This window comes from Furipterus horrens, unplaced genomic scaffold (genome assembly GCF_987537825.1).
Source record: "Furipterus horrens unplaced genomic scaffold, mFurHor1.1.pri manual_scaffold_7, whole genome shotgun sequence".
Classification (NCBI taxonomy): domain Eukaryota; kingdom Metazoa; phylum Chordata; class Mammalia; order Chiroptera; family Furipteridae; genus Furipterus; species Furipterus horrens.
The window spans coordinates 133797974-133823057 of NW_028327177.1; the positions used below are offsets into that span (position 1 = coordinate 133797974).

Sequence of the window (25084 nt, forward strand, 5' to 3'; positions counted from 1 at the left end):
CTGCTGGTCCATCGTGCCCAGGGAGAGAAACAGCAGCCTCCATAGTGTGAGTATTGGGGAAGGTGACAAGTGAGGTACTGCAGTTCCGGAGCTCTGGGACATGCACGTGTACATGCCCTTTACGTGTGCAGGTAAAGAGACCACAGGATTTAGTCTTATGATTTTTATAAAAACCCTCAACCTAGGGCCGGCCAGAGGGCGGAGAGAGCTGCAGTGTTTTCTAACGGACATGAGCACAGATCCAGGGCCCAGAGCAGCTCCTAGGACCCTGGAGAGGCAGCAGCACAGACAATATGTCAGAGCCGAAGGCAGCGTGGGGCCTCCAGCTCTGAGAGGAGGTTGGAGCAGCCACGCCTGCCCTGCCCCCAGACATGGACAGAGGCCTGGTTCATTCCCAAGCCTAGTCCTGGAGGGAGACCTTCACAAAGAGGGTGGCAGATGGGTGCTGATCTCCGTTCTTGGACAGGAGGTGGACATGGCGGTATCCTGGCAGGTGAGCGGGCAGAAAGGAGCACCCAGAGAGAGGTCAGTCACTCAGGGAGGATGCTTTAGGGGACAGCCACCCCAGCCCAAGAGAGGCCAAGCCCTGCCTGCCCCCACCTTGCCATCTGCTCCCCTCGACACACACTCACCCTGCTTGAGGCTGTTCAGCGGGATGGTGCTCTGGCCAATGAAGTCATTCTTGGAGGAAGCGTCGTAATCCTCCACCAGAAAGCGCACGAGGGCGAGTGCAGGTACAGCCACCTCAAACCCCAGCTCCGTGTCCCACCACGGGTTGAAACCTGGGGCACAGGCAGCGTGTCACAGTGTGCACACCAGCTGCAGTAGCTGGGCCCGGCCCACACCCATCACGCACCATTATTGGTGACCACAGCAGTCTGGCGGCTGGCCACGTCCCCAGCCACGCCATGGATCTCCACCGTCACTTTGGGGTCCACAATCGAATTCTTATTCTTATTGACTTTTGGCAACTGCTGCCCTGTGATGACCTGAGGAAAGGTAATGGACAATGAAGGGTTCAGGAATGGTAATGAGGGGAAAGGGAGGCCCACGGGATCCCGTCCCTTCTGTGGCTGGCCATACCCTGATATTGAGCCGCTTCGGAGTCCACCAGGGGCCCTGAGCCAGATTACGTGGGTTGAAGGTGGAGTTGGGGTCTCGCAGGAAGTCAGGCTTCAGCACATACCCACAGGCCCCATTGTCCTGGAAGCGGCCCTGACACACATCCATCTCGGGTCCAGGTGTCTGGAAGTTCAAGGCCACTACAGGTAGGACAGTCACAGACTGTGGGTTGGCTTCAGGGGCCCTAGAGCCCAGCTATTCAGGGTACACTGAGGCCCTTGAGTCGCATGGTGAGGCAGAAGCAGGGTCCAATATCACTCCAATGCCTACTGCCCTCCTAACTGACCCCCCACACCAACCTCGCATTCCACTTCCAGTGGCAGAATTTGAAGGACTAGCTGGCTAACTATGGGAGTTCAGACACTGCCTGCCAGTAGGGGGAGATTTCCAAATTGAGATCACCAGCTCCTGAGCCCACAGATTCCTGCATCTGGCCCTGCTCAGGTCCCCATAGGCTCCTGGTCCCTGGCCCTCTGGACTGAAACCCTCATCCAGGCCTCCTCCCAGCCCCAGCCAGCCCATACCGATCTGGCAGCCCCCATTCCACATCTCCACGGGGCTGTAGTTGGAGGAGTCGGTTCTCCACCCAGCGGGGTAGATCCTGCTCAGGTGACTCACATTGTGGCGGACAAGGCTGTTTCCTGAGGGGGTGTGGGATGGTCAGAAGCAGAGACCTCCAGGTGTGCCTGAGTCCCTCCCACCAGCTCTGCTGGTCACAGAGTGCTAACTCTGTCCAGGGTGCTGGGAGCCAGGGCTGGCCCTGGCCAGCCCCGAGGGTCAGAGAGCAGAGAGCACCCACAGACGCAGGGCCAGGGCTCACCTGATTCTTGGAGCAGTCGGAGGACACGGTTCTCGGAGAAGGACGCCATCTCATAGAAAGCCTGCTCCGGGGTGCCAGGGCTGGAGAAGCCCCGAAAGTGGACGCTCTTACAGTAAATGACCATATCGGAGAGCTCCTTCACTAGCCTGAGCTTGTCCTCCTGGGGGCCATGGGGAAGCCTGGGTTAGATTCAGAGGCTGGGGCAGGTAGGCACTGAGAGAGTCAGGACCCAGATACAGACAGGGGGAGGGAGAGAGATGGGGTGGGAGTTGGGGGCACAGGGTCTGAGTGGCAGCCACAGAGAATGGAGACAAGACAAACATCCCACCAGATGAGGAGAGTGATGATGGGAGAGGACCCCAGGGCTGCCCTCCCCACATGGCTTCCCCTCGAACCCTGGGTTTGTGCTGCACTCGGCTCCTCACTGCCTCGTCCTCCATCTCGGCAGCCTCATCCTCATCGGACACGACAGTGGCCTCAGAGCCACCTTCCCCAGTGAAGGGCAGGAGTCCCCCTAGCTTCTTCCCCTTCAGCAAGATCTTCCCCTTCAGTTGCTAAGGATGGAGGGGCAGCTGGTCAAGACCCAGCTGGCCTCCCAGCCAGACCCCCTGTCCTCTTCTCTGGGTACCCCTTCCCACTGTGCACCTCAGGTGAAGGCAGGCTGGTGGTGGCACATTCCAGCGGGCGGTCCAACAGCATGGGGCCCAGAGTGGTGCGCAGGTGTCGCGCCATGACGCGCTGCTGCTCCAGGCTGCAGTGGTTCTCCAGGGACAGGATGACGGGGTAAGGGGACGCCTGGATTTCCAAGGACAGATTAGGAGGGGCTGGCCATCCATAGACTCCCCTAGACTCCCTCTCCTCACCCACTAGGGGCATGGCCACCTTGAAGGCATAGTCCCGGATGGCCCTGAGCACGTCGCAGAAGAGGATCTTGGAGGTGAAAGTGTAGCCGTGGTAGATGATGGGCTCCTGGTTGGGCCCGTCCCAGCAGTCCAGCTCCAGACAGCGGCAGCCTTTGCACAGCGCCCTGTGCCGAGATTAGCGCTAGGACACCCAGGCCCCGCCCCCAGCCGCCTGGAGCCCCGCCCCCAGCCCGCCCGGAGCCCCGCCCCGCCCCTACCGAATGTAGGCTTCCGTGCTGCTGGGCCCTGTGAGCTGGTCTTCCAGCAGGTAAGTGTTATGCGAGGAGGACACCAGGTAGTGGCTGAGCGGCTGGCTCATATCCTGGTAGACCCGCCGGTGCGCCAGGTTGAAGGCGCTGCCGTCGGCCGAGAGCAGGTACATGAGGAAGCCGTCCTTGGTCATCTGCCTCTGTGCCTTGGCTGGGTGGGAGGAGGCCGGGGCCGGTCAGGGCCCTCCGCAGGCCAGCCACCTCCTGGGGCCCTAACTTCTCCTCTTCTGCTCTCCCCACACTGTGATGCCCCTTGAAGACGGGACCTCATTTCCTGCTCCTCTGTGCCTCCAGACTGAGCCCCCTCCAGGACAGGGCGCTGTCTCAAAGCTGGGCCCAGGATGGGCATCGGGAAGGAAGAAGGGACAGTGTTTGCCTTTCCAGTCTCCTCTCTCTCTTTTCCTGCGGGAGGGGTCCTCAGAACCCCCTGAAGGAGGAACTGAGGGAGGGAGTGATGCAGGAGCCCTGTCTCCCATCTGCCTGCCTTCGTGGGCCAAACAAATACTGACTCAGGCCCTGGAGCTGGCTGCCCCCCCCACCCCCCCACCCCCACCAGCCCAGTGTGGCCCTGGGACTGCAGGTTGCAGGCCCTGGCCAGGCCCTCACCAGTCTCGCTGGGCTCATAGCGCTCAATGAGGGAGAGGGCCAGTGCAGGCCCTGCCGCCTCCTCCCGCTGCTGATGCTGCAGGAACGTCACTAACTGATCCACCGACAGTGTATCCCCTGAGCCTGCAGCCTCGGCAAAGGTGCGGTCAATCTCCTTCCGCTGGGTTAGCATCTTGTAGAAGGCCTCAATCTCCTCGTCCTCTAAGGAGTCTGTCTGGGAGTGGTCACATTCCTGCAAAGCCGGGGCAGCCCCGGGGGCAGGCTCAGAGCAGGCCCTGGCCTGGGGGCCAGGACCCCACTGCCAGGGCTCACGTCTGCCTCACCCTGAAGATCTTCCGGGCATAGCTGTCATCCACCTGGATGTTGAGCTCCTTCAGGAAGTTCTGCAGCTCCTTGAAGCTCATCTTGTTATCCTTGTTTTTGTCAGCTTTCCGTAAGCAGGAGTGAATCCAGCTGGGCAAGAAGTAAGGAAAGAACCCAAGGGTCCAAGTACCCCCAAGGCCCCAACCAGAGCCATGGTTCAAGCCCAGTGTCAACTTCTGCACCCAGGTAGACTGAGGCTACCTGTAGACACAGCTCCCTGAAGGCCTCACTTACTGGAATCCAAATTTCAGGGGCAAGACCTGGTGGCCTCTTGAGAGGAAATGTTACATCCTAACACAGGGCCTTTTATCTATTTGCTGGCTTTCAACACTTACAGATTTTTTTAAAAAACATTTATTTCTGTAAAAGGGTTTATTATGACTACTTAAAAGGGAAAAAGAAAAAGAAAAACAAATCCCCCACAGACCCAGGAATAACTGTTAACATTTCAAGGTATATCCTCTGGTTTTCAATAGATAATTGTTAGCCAACTTGACTAAAGCACTTGATGCTTATTTTATAGGAAATAGTGAATTTTAAGCCACTGATAACATTATCATGATGGGGCATTTAAGCCTCCACTTCTCTCTTACCTGTATCCTCTCCCCTCAACCTCGACCTTGAGAACTAGATGATTACAATGTCAGACACTAGGTCTCCCATTGAAACAGGTGACTCCCTTCAGCCTTCCAACTCCATGCTAGTGATAGACAGGAAAAAGGGGACACCAAGGAGCTGCACAGTTGTCTGGTCCTTGGGTCATAGTGGACCAAAGAGCTCCCCTGTCTCTCTTCTGCTATGGACTGAATTGAGTTCCCCAAAAATTCATGTATTGAAGCCCTAACCCACAATGTGATGGTATTTGAACATGGGGCCTTAGGAGATTTAGATGAGATCATGAGGTCAGACACCCATGATGAAAAGTGTCCTTATAAGAAGAGACACCAGGAAGCTTTCTTGCTCTCTTTCTCTCTCTCCCTCTCTCCCTGCTTTCTCCCTCTCTCTCTCCCTCCCGCCACCCTCCCTCTCTCTGTGTCCCACATGAGGACACAGTGAGAAGGCAGCCATCCGGAAGCTAGGAGGAGAGCTCTCACCAGAACCCAGCCCTGATGGTACCCTGATCTTGGACTTCAACCTCCAAAACTGTGAGAAATTAATTTCTGTTGTTTAAGCCCCCCCAATCTGTACCATTTTGGTATGATGGTCTGAGCTGGGTATCTCCCATACCCAGGTTAACATGGGGACAACCACAGCCGGTACCCACAGGCTGGGCCTGGTCCCACTGCCACCAGAAGGATACTGCTGCAGCTTCTGCTGCTGGTCCATGGAGCCTGAGTGATGGATGATCTTGCGCAGACCCTGCACCCAGTGCTGGGCGTCAGCTGGTGATGAGGCGATGAGGTCTAGTGTGTTTCGCTGGTTCTTAAAGACGATAGAGAAGCAGCGGTCCTCGGGCACGTCACGGGCGAACTTCTCCAGGCCCTCTGTGCGGTGTCCCATCCGTACCTCCTGAATGTCCTCGATGGAGACTGTAAGAAAGGGGTGGAAGGCAGAGAGAAGCATGAGGCAAATCCCTGTCCCCGACATGGTCAAGGCCATAGTGGAAGGGGGAACAGTTTAGAGATGGAGGCAGGGCTGGAGCCCAGGCATTGATCCAGAGAAAGGACGGGCTAGGAGGACAGACAAGGGGGCTAAAAGGAGGAAGGCAGAGATTGAGGTGCAGAAGGAATGTGAGACACACCTGTAGTGGGCAGAGTGGAAGCAAACGGAGCGACACAGAGAGAGGGACTGACTGCAGGGTGGGACAAGTGCCTTGGACCCCAGACCTGCCGTTTCTGTGCTGTAGGGAGCAGGGTCCCTGGGAGACAATTGGAGCCAAGCAGGACTCTTAGAGAGACCATTCTGGAGCTTGGGGCCTATGACAGAGAGGAGGACACATACCCTCCCAATTGGACTTGACTTTGGACCCGTTCTCCCTTCAGACAACCCTGAGAGCCTCCAGGCCCCTCTGCTGACCATTCAGGCGACTAGGGCCACCTTCATCAGCCCTGGCCCTGGAGTTCAGGGGAAGAGAGCCAAAGACAGAGGGGAAAGTGCTTGTGTCAGAGGATAAAGAGGACCTTGCCCCATGTGTGTCTGTCTGTATCCAGAACTCCTTGGCAAGGAGGGTGCAAGAAGGCTCTGGCCTCCAGGATCCCCACAGGGAGACTGGAGCATGTTTAAGAGATTACATCATCCTGCCCTTAGGAGCCCGGGGGAGAGCCCTGGAGTCAGAGCCCAGCCTTCCAAGCTTCAGGGAGCAGCAAGGCCCTGCCTATCCTCCCTAACCCCTAAAGTGTCCTCCCTGGTCTAGCTGGGATCCAGTCCCACCAGGCTGTGTGCCTGCCCTGCCCCCATCCTGAGCCATCACGTCCATTTGTCCTGGGTCCTACACCAGCTCTGGCTGGAAGCCCGCCTCTCCCTCTTGGTGCCTACCCACACCCTGAGTGCCCCAGAACCTCCTAGCCACCTGCAGGCCCCACGTGTGTGCCATGTGCCCAGCCCGGGCAGCAGGCTCTGAGAAGCACACGTGAGCCCTGGGCGATCTAGGGTCCAGGGGATATCCCAGCTTAATCCCTCAGCCCACGGCCTCCTGTGCCCCACAGGGTCCCACACCAGCTGCAGCTGACCCAGGCTGCGAGTGAAAACAGGAAGCCTGAGCCATGGAGCTGCCAGGCCAGCACCCCCTCCCACACCAGAGAGAAAGTCCAGATGCCTTCACTGCTGATAATTTCTGGTCTGCCTCTGGGAACCAGAGTTGGAGGGTGGGGGCGAGGCTAGTGGTGGCAGGATCAGGGGAGACTTAGAAATCAGGAAAAGAGGGAGAGAGAACTGGTGTGGGGATCCACTACGCCCTCACTTGACCCCAGTTTCCCAGTTGGAACAACAGTCTCACTCTCAGAGAAGGGAAGCAGCCAACAGGCAGACACAGCCCACGGCCTGTCTCAGTGGCTCTGACATGGAAAAGAGCCTTTTTCAGCCACGGTCCTTGCCTGACCACACCTGATACATGACCCTGGACCTGTCACCCCTGCAGCTGCTCCTGTCAGAGTACAGCCCCCTCACTCATGTCCCTTCCTCATTCTTGCCTCTGCACCTTTGCTCGCACTGGGTCTCTAGCCTAGAATTCTCTGCCCGCCCTTCTGCTCACAGCCATCCCAGTATGAGGGTCTCATCTCGCCAGGGCAGGTCTGGAAAGGCCTGCGTCTCTACTCCTCTGCGGCCCCCACGCCCAGCTCGGGCAGCTGCTAGGCACACACTGGGAACCATTCATATAGACTGGCTGTGGGCTCCCAGGAACCCCCAGGACTCAGAGTGTAAGACACCCTGTTTCCATGATGCTGCCACCGCCTGCCAGCATCTAACAGGAAACTCCCTATCAGGGCAGAGGCTTGTGAAGGAGCCTGGCTGGTGCCACAGAGGCAAGGTCGGGTCGCTCCAGTGCTGAGTGGCAGGCATGCACTGAGGCTGAGGGTGGTTTTCTGAGAGCGCTTCAGTCTCCATCCGCTCTAGCCCTTCTCTGCCCTGCTCAGAAACCTTCCATGGCCCACAACCCCAGCGCCACAGGTCATCTCTCCCGTCTGACCCTGTCCCTGTCCTGCCTCACATCCTGCCCCTCCACAGGCCACAGGTTAGCAGGCCATAACTTCTTAGGTTTCTGCCCAGTGTCCCAAGGCCTGGCAGACCTATCCTGGGTTACCCTCGTGGGCTGACCCTCCCCTTCCTCCTGCCGCCCTCCTTCTGCTACCTGGGATCTGGTCTCATTCCCTACAGATCTGTGCCCTGCCTGCCCCCAAATGGCCAAAGGCAGGTGAATGGGTGAGGGATTTCCGGAGGTCTGGGCTCCATGAAACCCGGCTGCAGTGATCTCTGGTGGCCACATGTGGTCATTTAAATATAAATTCATCAAAATTCAATAAAATTAGAAGTTCAGCTCCTCAGTCACACTAGCCACATTTCAAGTGCTCCATGACCACAGGTGGCTAGTGGCAACTGTGTCAAACAGCACAGATAAAGAATATTTCCATCAACGCAGAAAGTTCCCTTGGTCTGAAATTTTCCCACCAAGTGAAGGTGCAGAGTAGCCCTCCCATTTTGCAGAGTTTTTAGGGCAACCTTGTGTTAAGGGCTGCAGGCATCAGAGCTTCCTCCCTAAGGCCCTGGAGGGAACACGCTGCATTTGCAGGCCTGAGCTTTGGGTTCCTGGGCCCTCTCTGAAGCTTCTGGGAAGGCCTCAGATCCACACCCTGGGGGGAGCTACCCCACTGAGCAACCCCTCTTTGTGCCCTAGCCCCGCGCTGCCCCCATCTCCCTGCTATGGCCCCAGTCCCAGGGAAGGGCTGCCTCCTGCCCGCCCCACCTCACATCCTGGCCACTCATACCCAGAAGGGCCTTATCTGCTCACCACACCTGGAATCCCCGTCCGCCCAACTTCCCTGCTTCCCACCACTGCCTGAGCAATGGTTACCTGTGAGTTCACACAACGCTGTCCAGCTCCCTCCCTACCTCTGAGCCCGCTTTCCCCATCTGTGGTTGTGGTTATGTACCCCTAACCCCCCAAAGGCTTTACCATCTCCATCTGTAGTCCTGAGTCCATGACGGTCCTCACCAGCCCAGCCCAGAGCTCAGTTTTAACTGAGTCCTCTCCCAGACTCTGGCCAACTTCAGTTTCCCCCTATCTGGTCCTGATTGCATGACTGACCTATGCCCCACCAGGCCCAGACGGTGGTCCTGGTCCATGACAGGCCTCCGCCCCTGCCAGCATCAGTTTCCCCATCCAAGCACGGGATTCAGACTCTGCCTCCTACCCCCCAGCCCTGGGGCACTCACACAGCTGGGACTCCGGGGTCCGCATGACCTTGCGGGACTCCTGCCAGATGGTCTTGCAGTCTTCCTGCAGCTTGTAGAAGCGCTCTCTCCGCCATGAGTTGGACTTCACCTTCAGGAGCTGGCTGCCCTTCAGCAATGCCTGTAGGTCCTTGTCATCTTGTAGGCCTAGGGAGCAGAGCTAGTAAGATGCCACCTCCTCCACTGTCCCTGCTGTCCCAGACACCATGCTAGCCATGCCCACTTCTGGACTCTCTCAGAGCCCACTTTTCTCCAGCCTCATCCTCAGCTCTCTGTTCACTTCTCTTCCTCCTTCAGCCCTGCCTCCACCACGAAGTCAACTGTGATTGCCAGCAGAAGCCACAAAAACCTTAGGATGCCTGTCCACTGAAGGCCACATGGCATACACTGTGACCTGCCACCCACAGCTGAGTGGACAAAGGGTAGGCAGCTAATCTAAGAACACTTGGTCCCTGAGGGACCAGACCCCTAGTAAGTAGCCTAGCTCCGAAGACAAGTTGGACCCCTCCTGGTCACCCTTAGGGGTCAGACTAACTTAAAGGAAGGTGAGACCAAAAGATCAGGCAGAGCAGGAAAGAAAAGGGGCAGAGACTGATCGAAACGAACTCCAGAGTATCACAGAACCCAGCAACCTCCCAACTGCAGTGGCTACGAATCCCCTGTGCCTAGGTCCAGGTCTCCCGCCTGACTAACTGTGCCACATGGGCAAGTGACTTCATGTTGCAGGGCCTCTGCTTCCCTATCTGTAAACTGAGGATAAAAATAGCATCCCCCTCAAAGGGAAGATCTAAGGTTAAATGAGATGATACATGGTTCTGGAGAGGTCCCAAGGTAACAGCAATTATAGATCTGGTATCAACATTGTGGGGCCCTGGTGCCCATTCCTGCCACCTTTGCCACTGGTGCCCCCACCCCTGACTTGGGCCTGCTTGAGTGGGTCTTGATCCTTGCCCCCAGAAGAAACAGATGAGTCCACTGTAGCCTGTGTTTGGCCTGCTGAGATGCCCCTGTCCCTCCATGCCCACCCCATCTCTTGAGTATCCTGGGTCTAGGACCCCTCCGGGTACAACAGCCCTAAATCCGAGTGCAGCCCTTTCAGAAGCTGGGGCAGGGCCTGGCCCAGCCCCACAGCGAGGACAAGAACCCTGGTTGGTTGGCACCCTCTCGCTGCCCTCAGAGACTCAGGCTCGCCTGAGGCATGGGCTCCCAAAGATATGATGCCCTTTGTCCTACCAGGTCCAAGCAAGAGGCACCAAAGGGATACTGGGCCTGGCTCCCCAGGAGCCCTCACGCCCCCCCCCCCAGCAGACCCTGTGTGATCAAGGAGAGCCCCCCAACCTTAATAACCCATCATTGTAATATAAAAATAGATACATCTATAGCTGTGTCTGTACATATCACTCTAAATCGGTATTTGTAAATATCACTGTAGCCACATGTAGTCCAGCAGCCAGCTCTGTTCAGAGCCAGTGGCCATTTCACCTCCTGTCTGCCACCCAAACTAAAATTATGTGGCCTCAGGGACCATGTGGGTCCGGTCTGAGGGGCCTGTGCCTATAGGCCATTCTTTCCCGAGCCCAGATCCCCAACCCCTTATAGCCTCTCCCACTTTGTCTTTGTCTCCCCACTCCCTAGCCAGCCCCACACACCCACAGGACCCACAGAACGTTCTGGACCACTTCTGTAAGCTTCAATCACCACATCCTCTTTTCCCCTTGCCAATCTCCTGCTCCCAGTGGGGACAGAGCCCTGTGCTAACACTCGCCTCCCTTCCCAATCTTTGCCTCTGTTCCCCCATCATGAGAACAGTGTTGGAGGAGGCATCTCTGAGCCTCCTCAGAGGTGACATTCTGATGTGACCTTCCCCCACCTTTGTTCCAAGTCTCTCCACTTCAGGAGACCACTCTGCCTTGGTGTGAGCAGTTCTCCTTCAGCCCTGGGGGAAGCCCAGTAGGGGAGGAGGGGGCTCCGGCAGGGTGTCCTAAACTGTTGGCTGCATCTGTGGAGCTCAGAACCAGAGGAAGGGGAAGGGAACCCCCAGGCTGCCAGCGGAGAGTCACCTAAGCCTCTGCTGGGGATGCCACAATCCTTTCTGAAGCTAAAGCACAACTGGGAGGGGCATCTTACACGTGGTCTGCACCCCACTCCCCAAACTTGGCACCCTTGAGGGCAAGCCACTGCCCATAGCACAGATGGGAATGGGGGAGGGGGTCGGAAAGTAGAAGGTGAGCTCCACCCTCCAGTTCTGGAAAACACCGTGCGGAGATGACATGTTCATCCTGTCCCGGAGCCAGGCTGTGGCCCCGTCTGCAGCCAGGCAGAGATAAGCCCCCTGGCTGCCGATGTGACTTCCGGAACACAGACCTCCCTCCCGAGGTAGGCGTCGATAACCATTGCCCCCTGGGTCACTGGGAAACCTGGGAAGGCGCCTCCACTTCTGAGCCTCACTTGAGGCCCTTTTATTTCTGAGGCCCCTGGGCTGCTTGCCCCACCACCCAGAAGTATGGGTACACCTCGCCCAGCCCCGCTGACTAGCCTCTAGTACCTTCTCCTGTGGAAGGGTGGTGGTGTGAGGCCTCTGAACTCAGGGGCCCCTGGGTTGACTAACTAGCCTGCCCAGGCGAGCTGCTCACAGCAAGGTGTCCCTGGGGAGGAGTGCGGAGGGTGTGCAGGTGCTAGTAGGAGGCTGAGGGGGATGCCAGGAACCCTGCCCGTGTACCTAGGGTGACGCGCACTGGGCCTGGGGCCCACAGCAGTACACAGCTACACAGACCGAAAGCCACACACAACCTGGAAGAGACAATTAGCAACACAGTAATACACATTGTTACATGGAGTCACACACAGCCACACAACATACAGTGCCTTATCATCATAAGAAGGATAATAATACCATCCACCATAATAACAGTTAATATTTGAATAAGATACTGTTCTTCGCGCATGTATTTAATCTCCCTGGCAGTCCTCTGAGGAAGGTACTGTCACTATTCCCATTTTACAAACGAGGAAACTGAGGCTCAAGGAAGTTACATGGTGGAGTCAGGACTCAGAAGCCTGCCCACAGGGTCAGTGCAAGGAAACATGACCAGATGCAGCCACCCCTCAACAGCACACTGCCACAGTAGTAATGTCAGAAAGTGCACATAACACACACATTGTAACACGAAATAACAGAATTTCCTGGGCCACATATGCCCCGCACAGTGCACAGCATCCCACTGGACCACACTCTTGCAGATCATCTCCCTGGGTTAGTCATACCAGTTACGCACCGGGCCACATATCCAGGCTAGGAGTGGCAAGGAGCAGAGACTTGGAGGGTCTTAAGTATATCAGAAGGGGTAACTAATCCCCCCAATACTCACTCCACATGCCACCCCTGCAAAACAGCCCCACAGTAGGTCACACACTCACAGGAGTACTGAATAGGTCCAATTAAAGGATCGAAGGCAGGACCCTGAACTCAGAAACATATATGTAGTCTATGTCCTGCCCCAGCTGCCATCCCAGTCTCCACAAATCTCAGTGCCTCCTGCGACCCTTACCCATCCTTTGCCCATTGAGCGCCGCCACCTTGAGGCTCTGCTCCTGCAGGTAGAGCTCTCTGGAGCGGCCGTGGCTCCGGCCTCGCAGGAACTGCATGATACTCCGCAGTACCCCTACCACCCACCGGGTCTGGCCCAGGACAATGCAGAAGCCTACAGACGCCTAACAAGGCGGGGAGTGGGGGCGGAGACCAGGCGTGGGGGCGGAGCTAGAACCAGCCAAAGGGGCGTGACCTCAGCCCTAGAGGAGGGGCGAGAGAGAGGAACCAGGGCTGAAAGGGGCGGAGCCGAACTTTAAGCCGGTCCCAGAGGGGCGGGACCGACAATCCCTGGAGGTGGGGCGAGAGCAGAATCCAGGTTTGGGGTAAAGAAGCCAGGACCGGGAGGCGGCGTGGAACAAATCCGTAATCCAGGAAGCAGTTCGGTGGCGAAAGCCAGAGCCGAAGAGGTTGGGGGTAGGGGGAAGCCGGGCCTGGGAGGCGATGCAGAGGAAGAGCCATACCCAGGAAACCGAACCCGAGGAGGGTCCCTCACTGGAAAGGCGGTGTTCGGCCGAGAGGGGCGGAACCTCGACTTCGGAGGCGGTCTGGGGGCGGATCCTGAGCCTCGCCTCTAAACACCAGCTGTGCAGCCCGAGGAGGACGCTAGGGTTGGGCTACACAGACCCGAGGAACTGCAGCAGGCGGGAGGGCCGGCCACGGCCTGGGCTGCAGGGCCCTGTGGTGAACGGGATGGAGCCTGTGCCAGACAATCTAGCCAGCCGAATATTTTACCAAAATTACTCAAAGAATTCATTGTGACTTAGCTGGCTAGTTGCCTCACTTGTGAACCTCAGGCAGGCCTGTTTCCTTGTTTCCCCACCTGAATGGGTTCATCTCCAAGGTTCCGAATGCGAATGGAATTCTTGGGGGGGGGGGGGTTGATCTCAAAAAAAGTCCATTAACGCAGGCTTGCTTTGATAAATAGATGAGGATGACTGCAACTTTATACAAACTGTGCCGCCAGTGTGCTCAGGAACAGTGGGACCTTTCATGTAAGTTACACCTCTTTCACCCAGCAATTATTTACTGAGCCCCTACTGTGTGCCAAGCTCAGGACACCACCCACTCCAGGCCTGACTCACTCTTCTCTTACTCCCTGCCTCTGAATAGTCCTTCCATTCACCTCACTTCAGCTCCAGTCACCCCCATTGACAGCTGTTGAGTCACTGGCAAAGCCAGTTATTAGCACAGACAAGCACAGCAATAATAATAAACCGAAGCACAAAGTGACTTGCCTAAAGTCATATCACAGGGAATAAATCATGAGAATGTGTGTTAGTGTAAATGAGCTGCAATATGGGCCCAGACAAGTTGTTCATTTGGAAAGAGGCGGGGAGCAGAGTGTAAGGAGAACCTGTTTTAGAGAAAATATGCAAGGGTTTTTAACTGGAGGACCAAAGATAGGAACACATCTCAATATAATATGCTTCCTTTGAATTCTTATGTATTTTATTTTGTACATTTAAAAACATGATCCTGAGAAGCGGTCTGCAGGCTTCACCTAACTGCCGAAGTGGATCAGCATGTGTATTTGTAGTGTAGGCCTGGAACCCCAAGAACAGAACTTCAAAATATAATTGAGGTAGGTAGGGGGCTGGCCACCCCAACTTGCTATGATGGTTCTGGAACCATTATCTCTTGGGGGTACTGGCTTTTTAGCCAACCTAGAGCTGCTCTGCCCATTAGTGCTTTATCCTCACATCTATGAAATGAATATTACAATCCTATGGATGAAAAAACAGACCCAGAGAGACAAAGGGATTTGCCTAGGGTCACAATATAAGCAAAGCTAGGATTGGCGCCAGTTCTCCAGGGTCCAAAGTGAAGCCAGAGCCTTCCTATAGCCTGCCTTCCATTTTTACAGATGCCAGTTTTAACAGCAGAGCAGAAGGGATTAGGTATAGGAAAAGTTAGTGGAGGTAAATGAGTTCAGTAAAGACAGGGCCATGGGAGGTTATGTCCTTTCAGGCGCATCTGGGGACCTGCTTGAGAATCCAGTGCAGCCCTGGCCAGAGTGGAGAAAGCAGAGGAAGTGAGTTAGAAGGAGGTTGGGGGCCTGGAACATCAGTGAGAGGGCTTCAGGCTTGGGAAGGAGTCCCTTGATTCCTGAGTCAGCTCTAGTCATTTTTTTTCTGGCTAGGAACTACCTTATGGTTCACCCTCACAGGCAAGCAACTCACAGGGCATGGTCACTTGGGGGATGGGCCTCCTGCAGGAATGTGGCACAGGCCGGTACAAGGCATTGTTCTAATTGCCTTATAGGTATTACCTCATTCAGTCCTCACAGCAACCCTATGAGGTAAGTTGTGTTCTTATCCCCCATTTTACAGATGAGGAAACTGAGACGCAATGAAGTCAAGAGATTTGTCTGAGATGAAGAAGCCAAGACATGACCTCATGTACTTTGCCAGAATCCATGCAGCTATACTACACTGCCTCTGCATGCATCTGGGGGCGAGGACAGAAGGGGCATTCCATATCCTGATGGCCCCCATAGTTCACCAGGCCAACAGAGGGAGCCTTTCTGTAGCAGACCCCCAACTGCCAAGCCAGAGAGCATGGTCCTGCAGCACCTGTCCAGTGCTTCAGAACTGAAGTAGGAAAGGGGTGCACAGACTCTGATGAAAGCGTGGACGACCTAGGACAGCAAAGGGCACAGTAACTACTGCCTCCCACCACCTCTTGACAGATTCTCATTTGCAGGAGGGACAAAAGGCAGTCAAGGGAAGTAATTTTAGGTGATGAGCTAGAAGTGGCAGGGACTTCAGGAAAACGGCTTGGGATTGGAGTGTTCGTGGCAGCCCTGCAGGAAGCGCTGGACAGAGTCAGACATTCGGGAGGCAGGTCTCAAGCAGGGTGGGCCAGGGTGGCCAGGCCCATGCCACAGGACTGGGAGGCGCTGGCTGAGCCTCCATGCAGCTTCCTCTCAAGGAAGATACCAGGGCCACCAGGGGAGAGAGAATGAACAAAGGCACAGATGCCTGAGGCTGGAGCCCATTCCAACATGAGCTGAGGCTATAGCCCACGGGCGACCAGAGGGCTTTTAGGTGGTCTGAAGTGTGAGACAGGCGTGGCAGAGGTGGCGGTGTGCAGGGTAGACGGCACTCGCTAAGGGGTGATGAGAGAAAGCAGAGGACTCCAGTGTGGTCCTGAGCTGCCAGTCTCCCTTCCTGCCAGGCTGGCAGGAGCCATTGGAAGGAGTGGGGATCCTATGACCCAGCTGGACGAGGTTGCCTCAAGAAGCCCAGGCTTCTGGTATGAGGGTAACAGCTCTAGGCACCCAGCAAGGTTTCTCTGGGCCTCGGGGACCAGATCTGAGCCAACTGGGAAGCACTGGAACTGGCTGAGAAGAACATCTCTGAGTTCCCCTGAATTCCAGGAGTTTCTAGTGGACAGCGGTAGGGCTCTGCGTTTCTCTTTCCCAACTCTTATTTCTATGTATGGTTTAGAAGGATAGGTAGCGGGCACTGAAGTCTCTAACCCTAAGGGTACTAGGAGACCGAGGAAGATACAGTTAAGCGGTGATTGGTTTGAGAGGGGCGGGGTTTGCTGAGCTGACAGATGATTGGGGAGTGGGGACAGGGGAGTGAGCTCCCCAAGAATAGGTGATTCCCTAGGGTGGAGCAAAAAGATTCCAGGTCCAGGTTGGGGGTCCCGTCCAGCCATAAGACCTCCAGGCCCTGTGGCCGGGGACCCGCGGCTGCTCTCTCTTCTGGAGAGACAGCGTTAGGGGCAGGGAGCTGGTTCAGACTCCGGTCCCGGTCAGAGGAGACTGCGCTCGGCTGGACAAAGGGCGGAGGCTCAAACATTTCGAGCTGAAACTTGGCCCTGGCCGGCCAGGAGGGTGCGCAGATGGAGGGATCGGGCTGCTCCCCCGAGACGGGGCATCGCTGACTGATTTTTGCGCGACGCAGTCACGGCGACACTCCCGACCTCAGCCAACCTTGTGCACCTCCTCGATCCACCCCGCCCGCCACACCCACGCGGCCTGACGCGGTCCAGGCACGCCTGGGCTTCGGGAGCTTCTCCTGGCCGCCCAGACGGGGACGAGGAGAACTCGGTTATTCGTGGATGCTGGTTCCTTCCCTCCTCTTCCCCTCCGTGCGCGCTGGACCGTGGAGCCCAGTCTTCCGTGACCAGGATAAGAGGGGGGTCCCGTAGGCTGAGGGGACCCGGGGAAAGTCTTCAGGCAGTTTTCCGACCCGCACCCCTCCCCTTCCCCCGGTTAGATCTCGGGGTCAGGACTGGAAAAACCCAGGGTCGTGCCTGGCAGTCCCACCCCGAGTCCTGGGCCGAGATTTTCCCAAAGCGACAGCGGGGCCGAGAGGCGGGCCCGGGGCGGGGCGGAGGGCGGACGAAGGAGCTGGGGGTCTTCCGCCCGGAGTCGGGACGGCTTTCTGCGGGACTGGCCCCCGCAGGGGCTCCCCGCGCGCCCGCTGGGCACTCACCGTGCAGGGACAGGAAGTCCCGGCCAGAGTCCATGCCCGACGTGCGGCGTGGCGGGAAGGGGACAGCGCGGCGGGAGCGGGACGCCGCGGGACACACGTGCACGGCGACAGCGCCAGCGGCCTGGGGTTCGAGCGGAGTGCGGTGGAGACTCGGAGGGACCGCAGGGGATGGAGGCCGGAGGTGGGCCCGGGACACCGCCCCGCCCCCCGCTCGCCCGCCCGTGCCCCCGCCCCTCCGGTCCAACCAACCCACGTCTCTCCCCGCCCCGTCTTGGGATCGGGGAGGGAGGGCGGAGGTAGGGGCTGAGAAACCCGCCTAACCCGGGCCCCAGGCGGGTAGACGCGCCCCGGCCAGAAATAGCCGGATCCCTCCCGCTTCCTCCACCACTGCCACCCACAGCCGCGGGCCCTGTCATTACCAAGGGCGGCCCAGCCCCACGCCTGCTTGTAGGCGCCTCGCTGGGATTGGGGTGATGCTCCAAAGAACCTGATGTCACCCTGGGGATGGGACAGCGTCAAGTCCAACACCCAGCCAGGGTGCTTCGAAAGAGCCTCCGCGTCCCAACGTCCAGCCGCGGGTCCCCGCAGGTCTGCTGTCCATTCTTCAAAATGGGTGCATGGGTCCCGAGGTCCTCAGAGAGGAATTCCTGGACCTTGTCCGGAGAAGGGTCCCCTCCCCTCGCTGGGAAGTTTCTAACCCCTGGAACGCCTTTGGTGAGGGCTGTGTGTGTGTGTGTGTGTGTGTGTGTGTGTGTGTGTGTGTGTGTTGTTGGAGGGCGATGCTCACCTTTGAGACTTCACAACCCAAACTCCTGGCAATCTGTGCACCAGATGGCTGGCAGGTGTAGGGTCTGGTGTCAGGTGATATTCTTTGGGTAGCCTCACATGCCCTGGGGCTGTCTGGGCAAGGAGTCCCTATGTAGGCCCCCCTCACTCCTATCCCGCATTTTTAAAAAAAGTTTATTTATTTTTTTCAGAGAAGAGAGGGAGAGAAACATCGATGTGTAGGTTGCCTCTCGCATGCCCCCAACTGGGGACCTGGCCCACAGCCCTGGCATGTCTGGGAATCAAACTGGTGACCTTTTGGTTCACAGGCTGGCACTCAGTCCACTGAGCCACACCAACCAGGGTGCTGCCCACAACACTTGAACCCAGACACTATTTTTATAGGGTATTCTGAGAACCCCAGGGAAAGTCTGGGGATCCTGCTACCCACCACCCTTTGAGAGCCCCTTGGGAGAGCTGAGCTGTTTGTGTGGGAGAGCCTCCAGAGGGCCTCCTAGGATGGGGGGTGCTGGTCCCACTAGTGAATCACCTAGGTGTCCTAGACTGATAAAGCCAATGTGGGAGTCTGGCGAAGCCAGTTGGACCCCTCTGGAGGAAGCCCTTCTTCCCAGCACAAGCTGGCCTGGGTGGCCTTGTCTCCTGGTTCTGAGGGTCAGGACTTCAGCACTTTGGAGAGCCCCCCTCCCTCTGCATGCCTCCCTCAAACCCTGTATCTGGCATTCATGCCAGCTGTCCTGTCCTCCAGCAGAAGCACCCCCACCCCCATCCCTGGCAGACCTGTTAGAGCCCTTGGATTCCCTTCTGCTCAGGGATGCGCAGGTCCACACTGGCAGGCCTCACTTTGGGGCCCCAGCCTGGGGTGGGGAGCATGAGGGGGTCCTCTCTCTGCCCTCAGCTCTCCTCTTTCTCCTAAGTCAGGATGCACCCTTCTAGTCCTGTCCTCTGGGGGCTTCCCTGAGACCTAGTGCTTAGACCTGTAATGGCCTTGGGGGCCTGCAAGCCCCTCTTATTTAGTGAGTCAGGCTTCTCTTCCCAGGCAAAGACCCAGTGAAATTCTGACATGAGCACTTGACTTGGCTTCTTCTCAAGCACCATTCCTATTTATTCACATCGCCTCCCAGTTCTGAGCCCCAAGCCCAAACCAGGGCATGATCTGGGGCTGTCCCCTCTCCCTTTGCCCTAGAGGGCTGCAGCCAAGCTCCTTCCTTTGCACACCACAAGCCCACCTCACCAGGCCCTCTTTTGGCCCCTGGCCCAGACAGAGGAGCTGAAGCTGCCGCCCTGGCCAGGGTTGTTGGGTAGGATAGGCGTGGCTGGCTGAGCTTGCGCAGCAAGGAGGCTCTGCTGGCAGAGGGCCGCGCCACGCCCTGCTCAGAGGAACCAGGCTGCTGCTGCGCCCTGTGGCTGAGCCCACACGCCGGTGCCCCCCTCTCTCTCACGGGCTGGGAGGTGCTCTGCTTGTTTCCGCTGGGTGTAAAGCCTGGGTGGGGATTATGACTGTGCCCGTGTGTGTGTGTGTGTGTGTGTGTGTGTGTGTGCGGAGGGGCTGCAGGGCCCTGCAAGAGAAAGCTTTGCACGCGACCACAGAGTTGCTGGATTCTGCTCCCTCTGCCGAAAGTGGTCCTCTGTGGGGCCGGCCCTGGCCAGGTGCCTAAATTACCCTCCTCAAAACCCAGTTCTCAGCTACCTCTACAAGATGCTCTGAGTTTCTGGTGACTGGACGGGCGGGGTTGGGTGCACAGAGAGGCCGTACCTGCCCAAAGACTAGTCATCTAATGGTGGAGTTTCAGGGATTTCACTGCCCCCGGCTGACCATCTCATCTGCAAGGTGTGTGTGAGGGTGAGTGTGGGGGAGCAGGCCTCTGGGATGACTGGGGACAGGTGAAACCTAGTGTTAGGGCCAGTGACTACCTTGAGTCACTTCCTTTGGCTCTTCCACCACCAAGCTCTCTGGGGATGGGGGAGGATCAACCCAAGAATGCCAACTTTCAGGATGGTCAGGCTCCAGGTGTGCTTCATTGCCGGCCCTGCCCTACCCCTCCCCCAGAAACAAACCTAGACAAGCCAGGTGAGGTGGATGAGGTTTATTCTGCCCCCCACCCCCACCCTTGTCTTTGGAGCCCTTGTCCCAGCACATGGGGGATGAGGGGCTGTTTACAACTTGGTTCTGCTGTTTCCTGCTGTGAGACCTTGGGTAAGTCCCATCATACCTTGGAGCTCTACAGTCAGGAGCTGCAATCCTTGTCAGAATCAGCTAAAATAACAGATGTTGGCTACCAGGTATGAATAAACGCTGGCTGGACAGACGTGCACTGGAACCTGCTCTCCCCACAGCTAGCCTCCTCTACTGATCCTGGTGGTCAGAGCTCAGCCTGCAGCTCTTGGTCCGAGAGTGTGCCCAATATTTGTGAAGGCTGGAAAACCCCATGTGAGCTCCCTCCACAGGGGGTTATAACCCAAGTCCAGATGCACCAGGAAGAAAAGTGAAGGCTGCTTCTCCCAAGGGAGTAGCGGTGGCAAAGTGGGGGCGCTCAGATCCTGCCCGGAAGACACTACCGACCGTGCAGTGATCCAGGATGCCATGCCTGACCACAAGGTTTCTGGGCCTGTGGGTAATCCCAGGACACTATGGGACAATTTGGGGTTCCTTTTCTATAATTATATCTGTGGGATTTTATTGCATATTCATTTGTGAATGTAACTGTGATGTTTACTTCACTGTGGACTAAGCCCCAACACTCACTCCCACCGTTCCCCACCCCACAGGCAGAGTCTAGTGCTTGGTGCGGTAGAACAGTCTGGCCTTCAGACCCTCATCTGGGGGAGGAGGCCTGCCTAGGGATTGTGCAAACCGAAGAGGAACTGAAATTCCAGTATGAAAAATGTTCTGCCACTTGATTCATTCAACAAATATGTATTGGGCACCTACTTTGTGCCATGCACTGTTCTAGAGGCTTGGGAATCATCAATGAACAACATATACCTGAACCCCTGCCTCGTGGAGCTTAAATTCTAATGGAAAGAAAAGAGACACTATAATAAACATAAGAAGTAAATTGTTTAGTATATTAGGTATCAGGACAATTTAGAAAGTAGAGGAAGGGAATTCAGGAATGGAAGAGGGTTACAATTTAAATGGGTTGGCCAGGCTGGATCTTCTGCGGAAAATGACATTCAAGCAAAGACTTGAAGGAGGTGGCAGAGTGGGCCATTCGGAGGTATCTGTGGTGGAGGATTCTGGGCAGTGCCAAGGCCCTGAGGCAGGAGTGTGGCTGGCGTGTGGGAGGACCAGCAAGAAGGCCGGCATGGCGGGAGCAGAGAGCAAGGGAAGAGAGATCCTGGGAGAGGACAGAAAGGTGATGGGGGCCAGGTCCTCTTGGGTATTCCTCTTTCACTTTGGGGAAAATGGTGAGCACTTGGAAGATTTCAAGCTGAGGAGGGACACGGATGTTTTAAAAGAATTGCTTTATGGGGTGGGTAGGGCAGGGGACAGCAATGGAGCGGGGGAATGTAATAGAACAACAATAAAAAAAAATAAAAGAATTGCTTTGGCTTCTGGAAGGAGAAGTATCATGGAGAGATGGGGCTGCAGCAGGGAGCCGCGTAGAGAGGCACTTGCAGTAGTTCAGGTGACAGTGGATGGTGGCTCAGACCACAGAGGAAGCAGTGGAGGTCATGGATGCGCTTTGATGGTGGAGCCAACAGGATTTACTGGTGGGCGCTGTGAGAGAGAGAGAGAGAGAGAGTCAAGGGAGACTCCAGGCTTTTGGCATGGGCCACTGGAAGGCAGGAGGTCCAAATACTGAAATGGGAAGGCCGAGAAGGAGCAGAGGCTCTATTTTGGACACGTTCAGTTTGAGGGGCCTTCACACAGTTAAGGTGAGATGTCAAGTACAAGATGAATGTATGAGTCTGGGGCTCTGGAGGAAGCTGTGAGGTTAGGATAAAATTTGGGATATGGTCCAAAGCATGTTTGAAATGCCCATCAACCTTCCCATAATGCTAGCTGAGTCTTCTCCGGGAATCATCTTTGTGGAGGGCAATTTTGCAATATTTCAAATGTTAAAACGTGCGTAACCGTTGGCCAAGCAACTCTAATTCTAGGATATTATAGTATTATCTAATCTATATTATCTGTGCATTATATACGGAAACACTGTACAAGGTAATGTTCATTAGCAGTCACCTGGTTAAATAACTTACATTTCCATACATTGGGTTCCTTTGCATCTGTTCACAAAAACAAAACAAGAACAGTCTTCTGTGAGTTGCTGTAGACAGAACATAAGTAAAAAAAGCAAATGGCTGGACAATATATATGATATATCTAATGTATAACATAATGTCCCTTATGCTTTTCAACAAAGAGTTTTAAAAACTATAGATATTGGTGTTTGTCCAGGCAGTAAAAATAACTGGAAGGATACAGAACTAGCCCCAGGAAAGAGATTGAGAGGAGGACGCTTTTTATTCTTTAGGCACTATTTAATTTATATTTTTACCATGTTGATTTGTAATTTTTGAATTTTAAAAGTAAAAAAATTTTAAAGGCCAAACAATGTGTGTGGAAACCCAGTGATAAACAAACGAAAATTTAGGTCAGCAAAACAGGTTATGTCATGAAGAAGAAAGTTCAAGAAATCTCCTCTGCGCTGCTAAATTCCTCACAAGGGAGGGATGGCATGTGGGTCAAAGGTGGCCTGAGCCCTTTGTTACTGGGCAGGGTTTGAACTGTTCATTTATTTGATTAGTCAGAGAGCAAACAAATTGAATGCTGGGCACAGTGGAATAAGGGATGAGTCCAGCTTATCAGGCAGAGATACCAGTAGAAGAGGGTGCAGAGGGTGGAGACAGGGGAAGCACAGAGGAAAGAGGAAATCGAGGGAGGAGGGTGTGTCATTAAGAGTGAATGCGCAGCAGCAGATAGTACTGAAAGGTCAGGGAAGATGAGGATGGAGGAGTGGCCATTGCTATTGGAGGAACTGAGGTGTTGCTGGACAGAGCAGAAGGGACTGAAGTCAGAGAGTGGGAGGGGTCAGAACAAGGGGGTCCAGCTCCCTGTGACCTACTCTGAGGCTGCCTGGAGGCAAGATGAAGAGGCCAAGAGTGATGGCAAGAATCCATTATCCTGTCCTTCCCTGTGACAGGTAAGGAGGCCAAGGAGCCTCCACAAGCAGAAGGGCGCCTAACTAACAAGATAACCGGTTTGGGCAGGCCTACTCCTAATACTAGAGCAATGGAGGCCCCCAGACTGTCCCACTTCTCTTGCCACACACAGCTCCCTCATGCACCACTGGGGACCTTGCATGCATGTAGCCAATTGGACAAATGGGCCCACTTGCCTAACCCCCTCCACCTCCCACCAAAGCTACTCCCTAGTGCAAACATCAGTCAGCAATGGGAGGAAGGCCTGCATAGGCCCTGTCAATGGCTCAGGATGTTTGGGCAACTAATGTTGGGGTCTTAGGCACTTGGAGGGCAGATATATGGGGCATACCTTGGCCTAGTGATCTCACTCTGTAGACAAGTGTGTAGTTGGAGGAGAGCCAGAGCAAGGTCCTCTCAAGTACACAGTCTAGGGCAGGGGTCCTAGATTGCCAATTCTGAGGACAAAGTATTGGAAAGGACAGATGAGGGAGCTAGGCCCAACCAAGAAAAGCGGAAGTGGGCCAGGTCTGTGGGCAAGCATCCTGGGGCTCATCTCAGGAAGTGGGTTTCAGGCTGTAAGGCACACAAACTCAGCCTAGGAGTAAAAGGTGGTTAGTTGTATTGCCTGTGAGCAGAAGCCACGCTGTGCCAATGATGATAGTCAACATGATGTCAAACTGCTGCCCTGGCCAAGAGTGGCCCTCTTCCCCAACATTTCAGTAGATAATATAAGTATCCACCTGGCCGCACTACAGAATATTTGGGAGTCATCCTTGACCCCTCTTCTCTCTTACTCCCATTATTGGTCAGCAAGTCTTGTCCATTCTACCTTTTAGATCTATCAATTCCACTCCTGAACTCCTTTTATGTTCCTCTGATATGGGGTACCTTCTCCCAGCTTTTGCATAATGGCAACCTTCTGTAGGGAGTGCCCTTTTCCCATCTCTGCTGGCTTATTCCTACTCATCCATATTTTTTTCACCTAAAAAAAACGGAGTATAATTTATATACAGTAAAATTCACCCTTTATAGTGTACAGGTCCATGATGTTTGACAAACCTATACAATTTTATAACCACCGCCACCACAATCAAGATGTAAAACATTTCTCACATCACTCCCACATAATCCCTTCATGCTCCTTTGGAGCCAACACTAATTCTTATCACCAGCACCTAACAACCACTGGTCTGTTTTCTGTTTTGCATTTTCCAGAATGTCCTATAAATGGAGTCATTCAGTATGCATAGCGTGTTGAGAATGGTTTCTTTTACCTAGCATAAGGCATTTGATAATTCATCTATGCTGTTGTGTGTATCAACAGTTCTGTTTCCTCTTTATTGTTGAGAGTATCCCATTGTATAGATGTACTACAATTTATTTATACTTTCACCAGTGGATGAGACATTTGGGTTTTTTCCAGTTTTTGGAGATTATGAATAAAGCAGCCTTAAACATTTGTATACAGGGTTTTGTGTGCCCATAAGTTTTCAATTCACTTGGGAAAATACCTAAGAGTGAGACTTCTTTATGTTTAACTTTGTAAGAAACTGCCAAACTTTTCCAGAGCTGCCCTACTAGTTTGCATGCCCACTGCAATATGCAAGAACTCAAGAACTCGAGTTGCTCCACATCCTCACCAGCACTGGGTGGCTGGTTCATTTGTTTTTATTGGTATGTTGATTGATTGATCTCACATTCTACTTGCGTGTAGTGCTTTCACGTTGTGATTTTAATTTCCACTTCCCTGATGACTAATGGTGAGTCTACTCATTCTTTTAAATCTCTGCTTGGTCTTCACTTCCCAAAAGCCACTGTTCACACCCCCTCTATAGACCGAGTAAGTTCCTGTCCTTTGTGGTTCCATAACCATCAACATTTATACCTTGGCCTTAACCCACTCAGCTGCAATTGCTTTCCTGTTCTCTCCTTGTTCACCAACCTGGGTCTCCCTACCCCCCCCCCTCACTGTGAGCTCCCTGAGGGCAGAAGCAGCATCTTCCTTTTGGTATCTCCAGCTCTCAGCACAGACCTGAAACAGAATCTTTATGCAACAAATATTAAATGAGCAAATTAATGATTGCTTAACAAATTAGAAAATGGACGGATGAGGATAGGTGGTTAGGTACCAGGTTCTGCAATCA

At 54.9% G+C, this 25084-nt stretch overlaps 1 protein-coding gene and 1 long non-coding RNA gene across 2 annotated transcripts; both read right to left on the bottom strand.

Moving 5' to 3' along the window:
* Positions 1-148: 148 nt before the first annotated feature.
* Positions 149-17192, bottom strand: PLCD1 (phospholipase C delta 1). Its single transcript, XM_090284511.1, has 15 exons — positions 17007-17192; positions 8952-9116; positions 5383-5611; positions 4043-4172; positions 3720-3951; positions 3063-3264; positions 2825-2969; positions 2588-2737; positions 2338-2496; positions 1943-2102; positions 1647-1763; positions 1084-1262; positions 857-989; positions 633-782; positions 149-486 (listed from the first exon to the last, which is right to left on the bottom strand). Exons 1-15 carry the CDS (start codon positions 17038-17040, stop codon positions 401-403), a joined length of 2271 nt encoding a protein of 756 aa, XP_090140637.1. The 5' UTR covers positions 17041-17192; the 3' UTR covers positions 149-400.
* A 4151-nt stretch (positions 17193-21343) lies between these two features.
* LOC150005260 (uncharacterized) lies at positions 21344-23895 on the bottom strand. Its single transcript, XR_016512322.1, has 3 exons — positions 23770-23895; positions 21996-22022; positions 21344-21513 (listed from the first exon to the last, which is right to left on the bottom strand). It is a non-coding gene; the product is annotated as an uncharacterized LOC150005260 (long non-coding RNA).
* Between the last annotated feature and the right edge of the window lie 1189 nt (positions 23896-25084).

What these genes read in the sequence shown, in the direction of transcription:
- PLCD1 (XM_090284511.1), bottom strand. Translation starts at nt 17,040, where the DNA reads ATGGACTCTGGCCGGGACTTCCTGTCCCTGCACG. An exon ending in TCCGGGACTATGCCTTCAAG is followed by an intron (nt 2,738 to 2,824) that starts GTGGCCATGCCC and finishes TTGGAAATCCAG; the next exon opens with GCGTCCCCTTACCCCGTCAT. An exon ending in CCGACTGCTCCAAGAATCAG is followed by an intron (nt 1,764 to 1,942) that starts GTGAGCCCTGGC and finishes ACACCCCCTCAG; the next exon opens with GAAACAGCCTTGTCCGCCAC.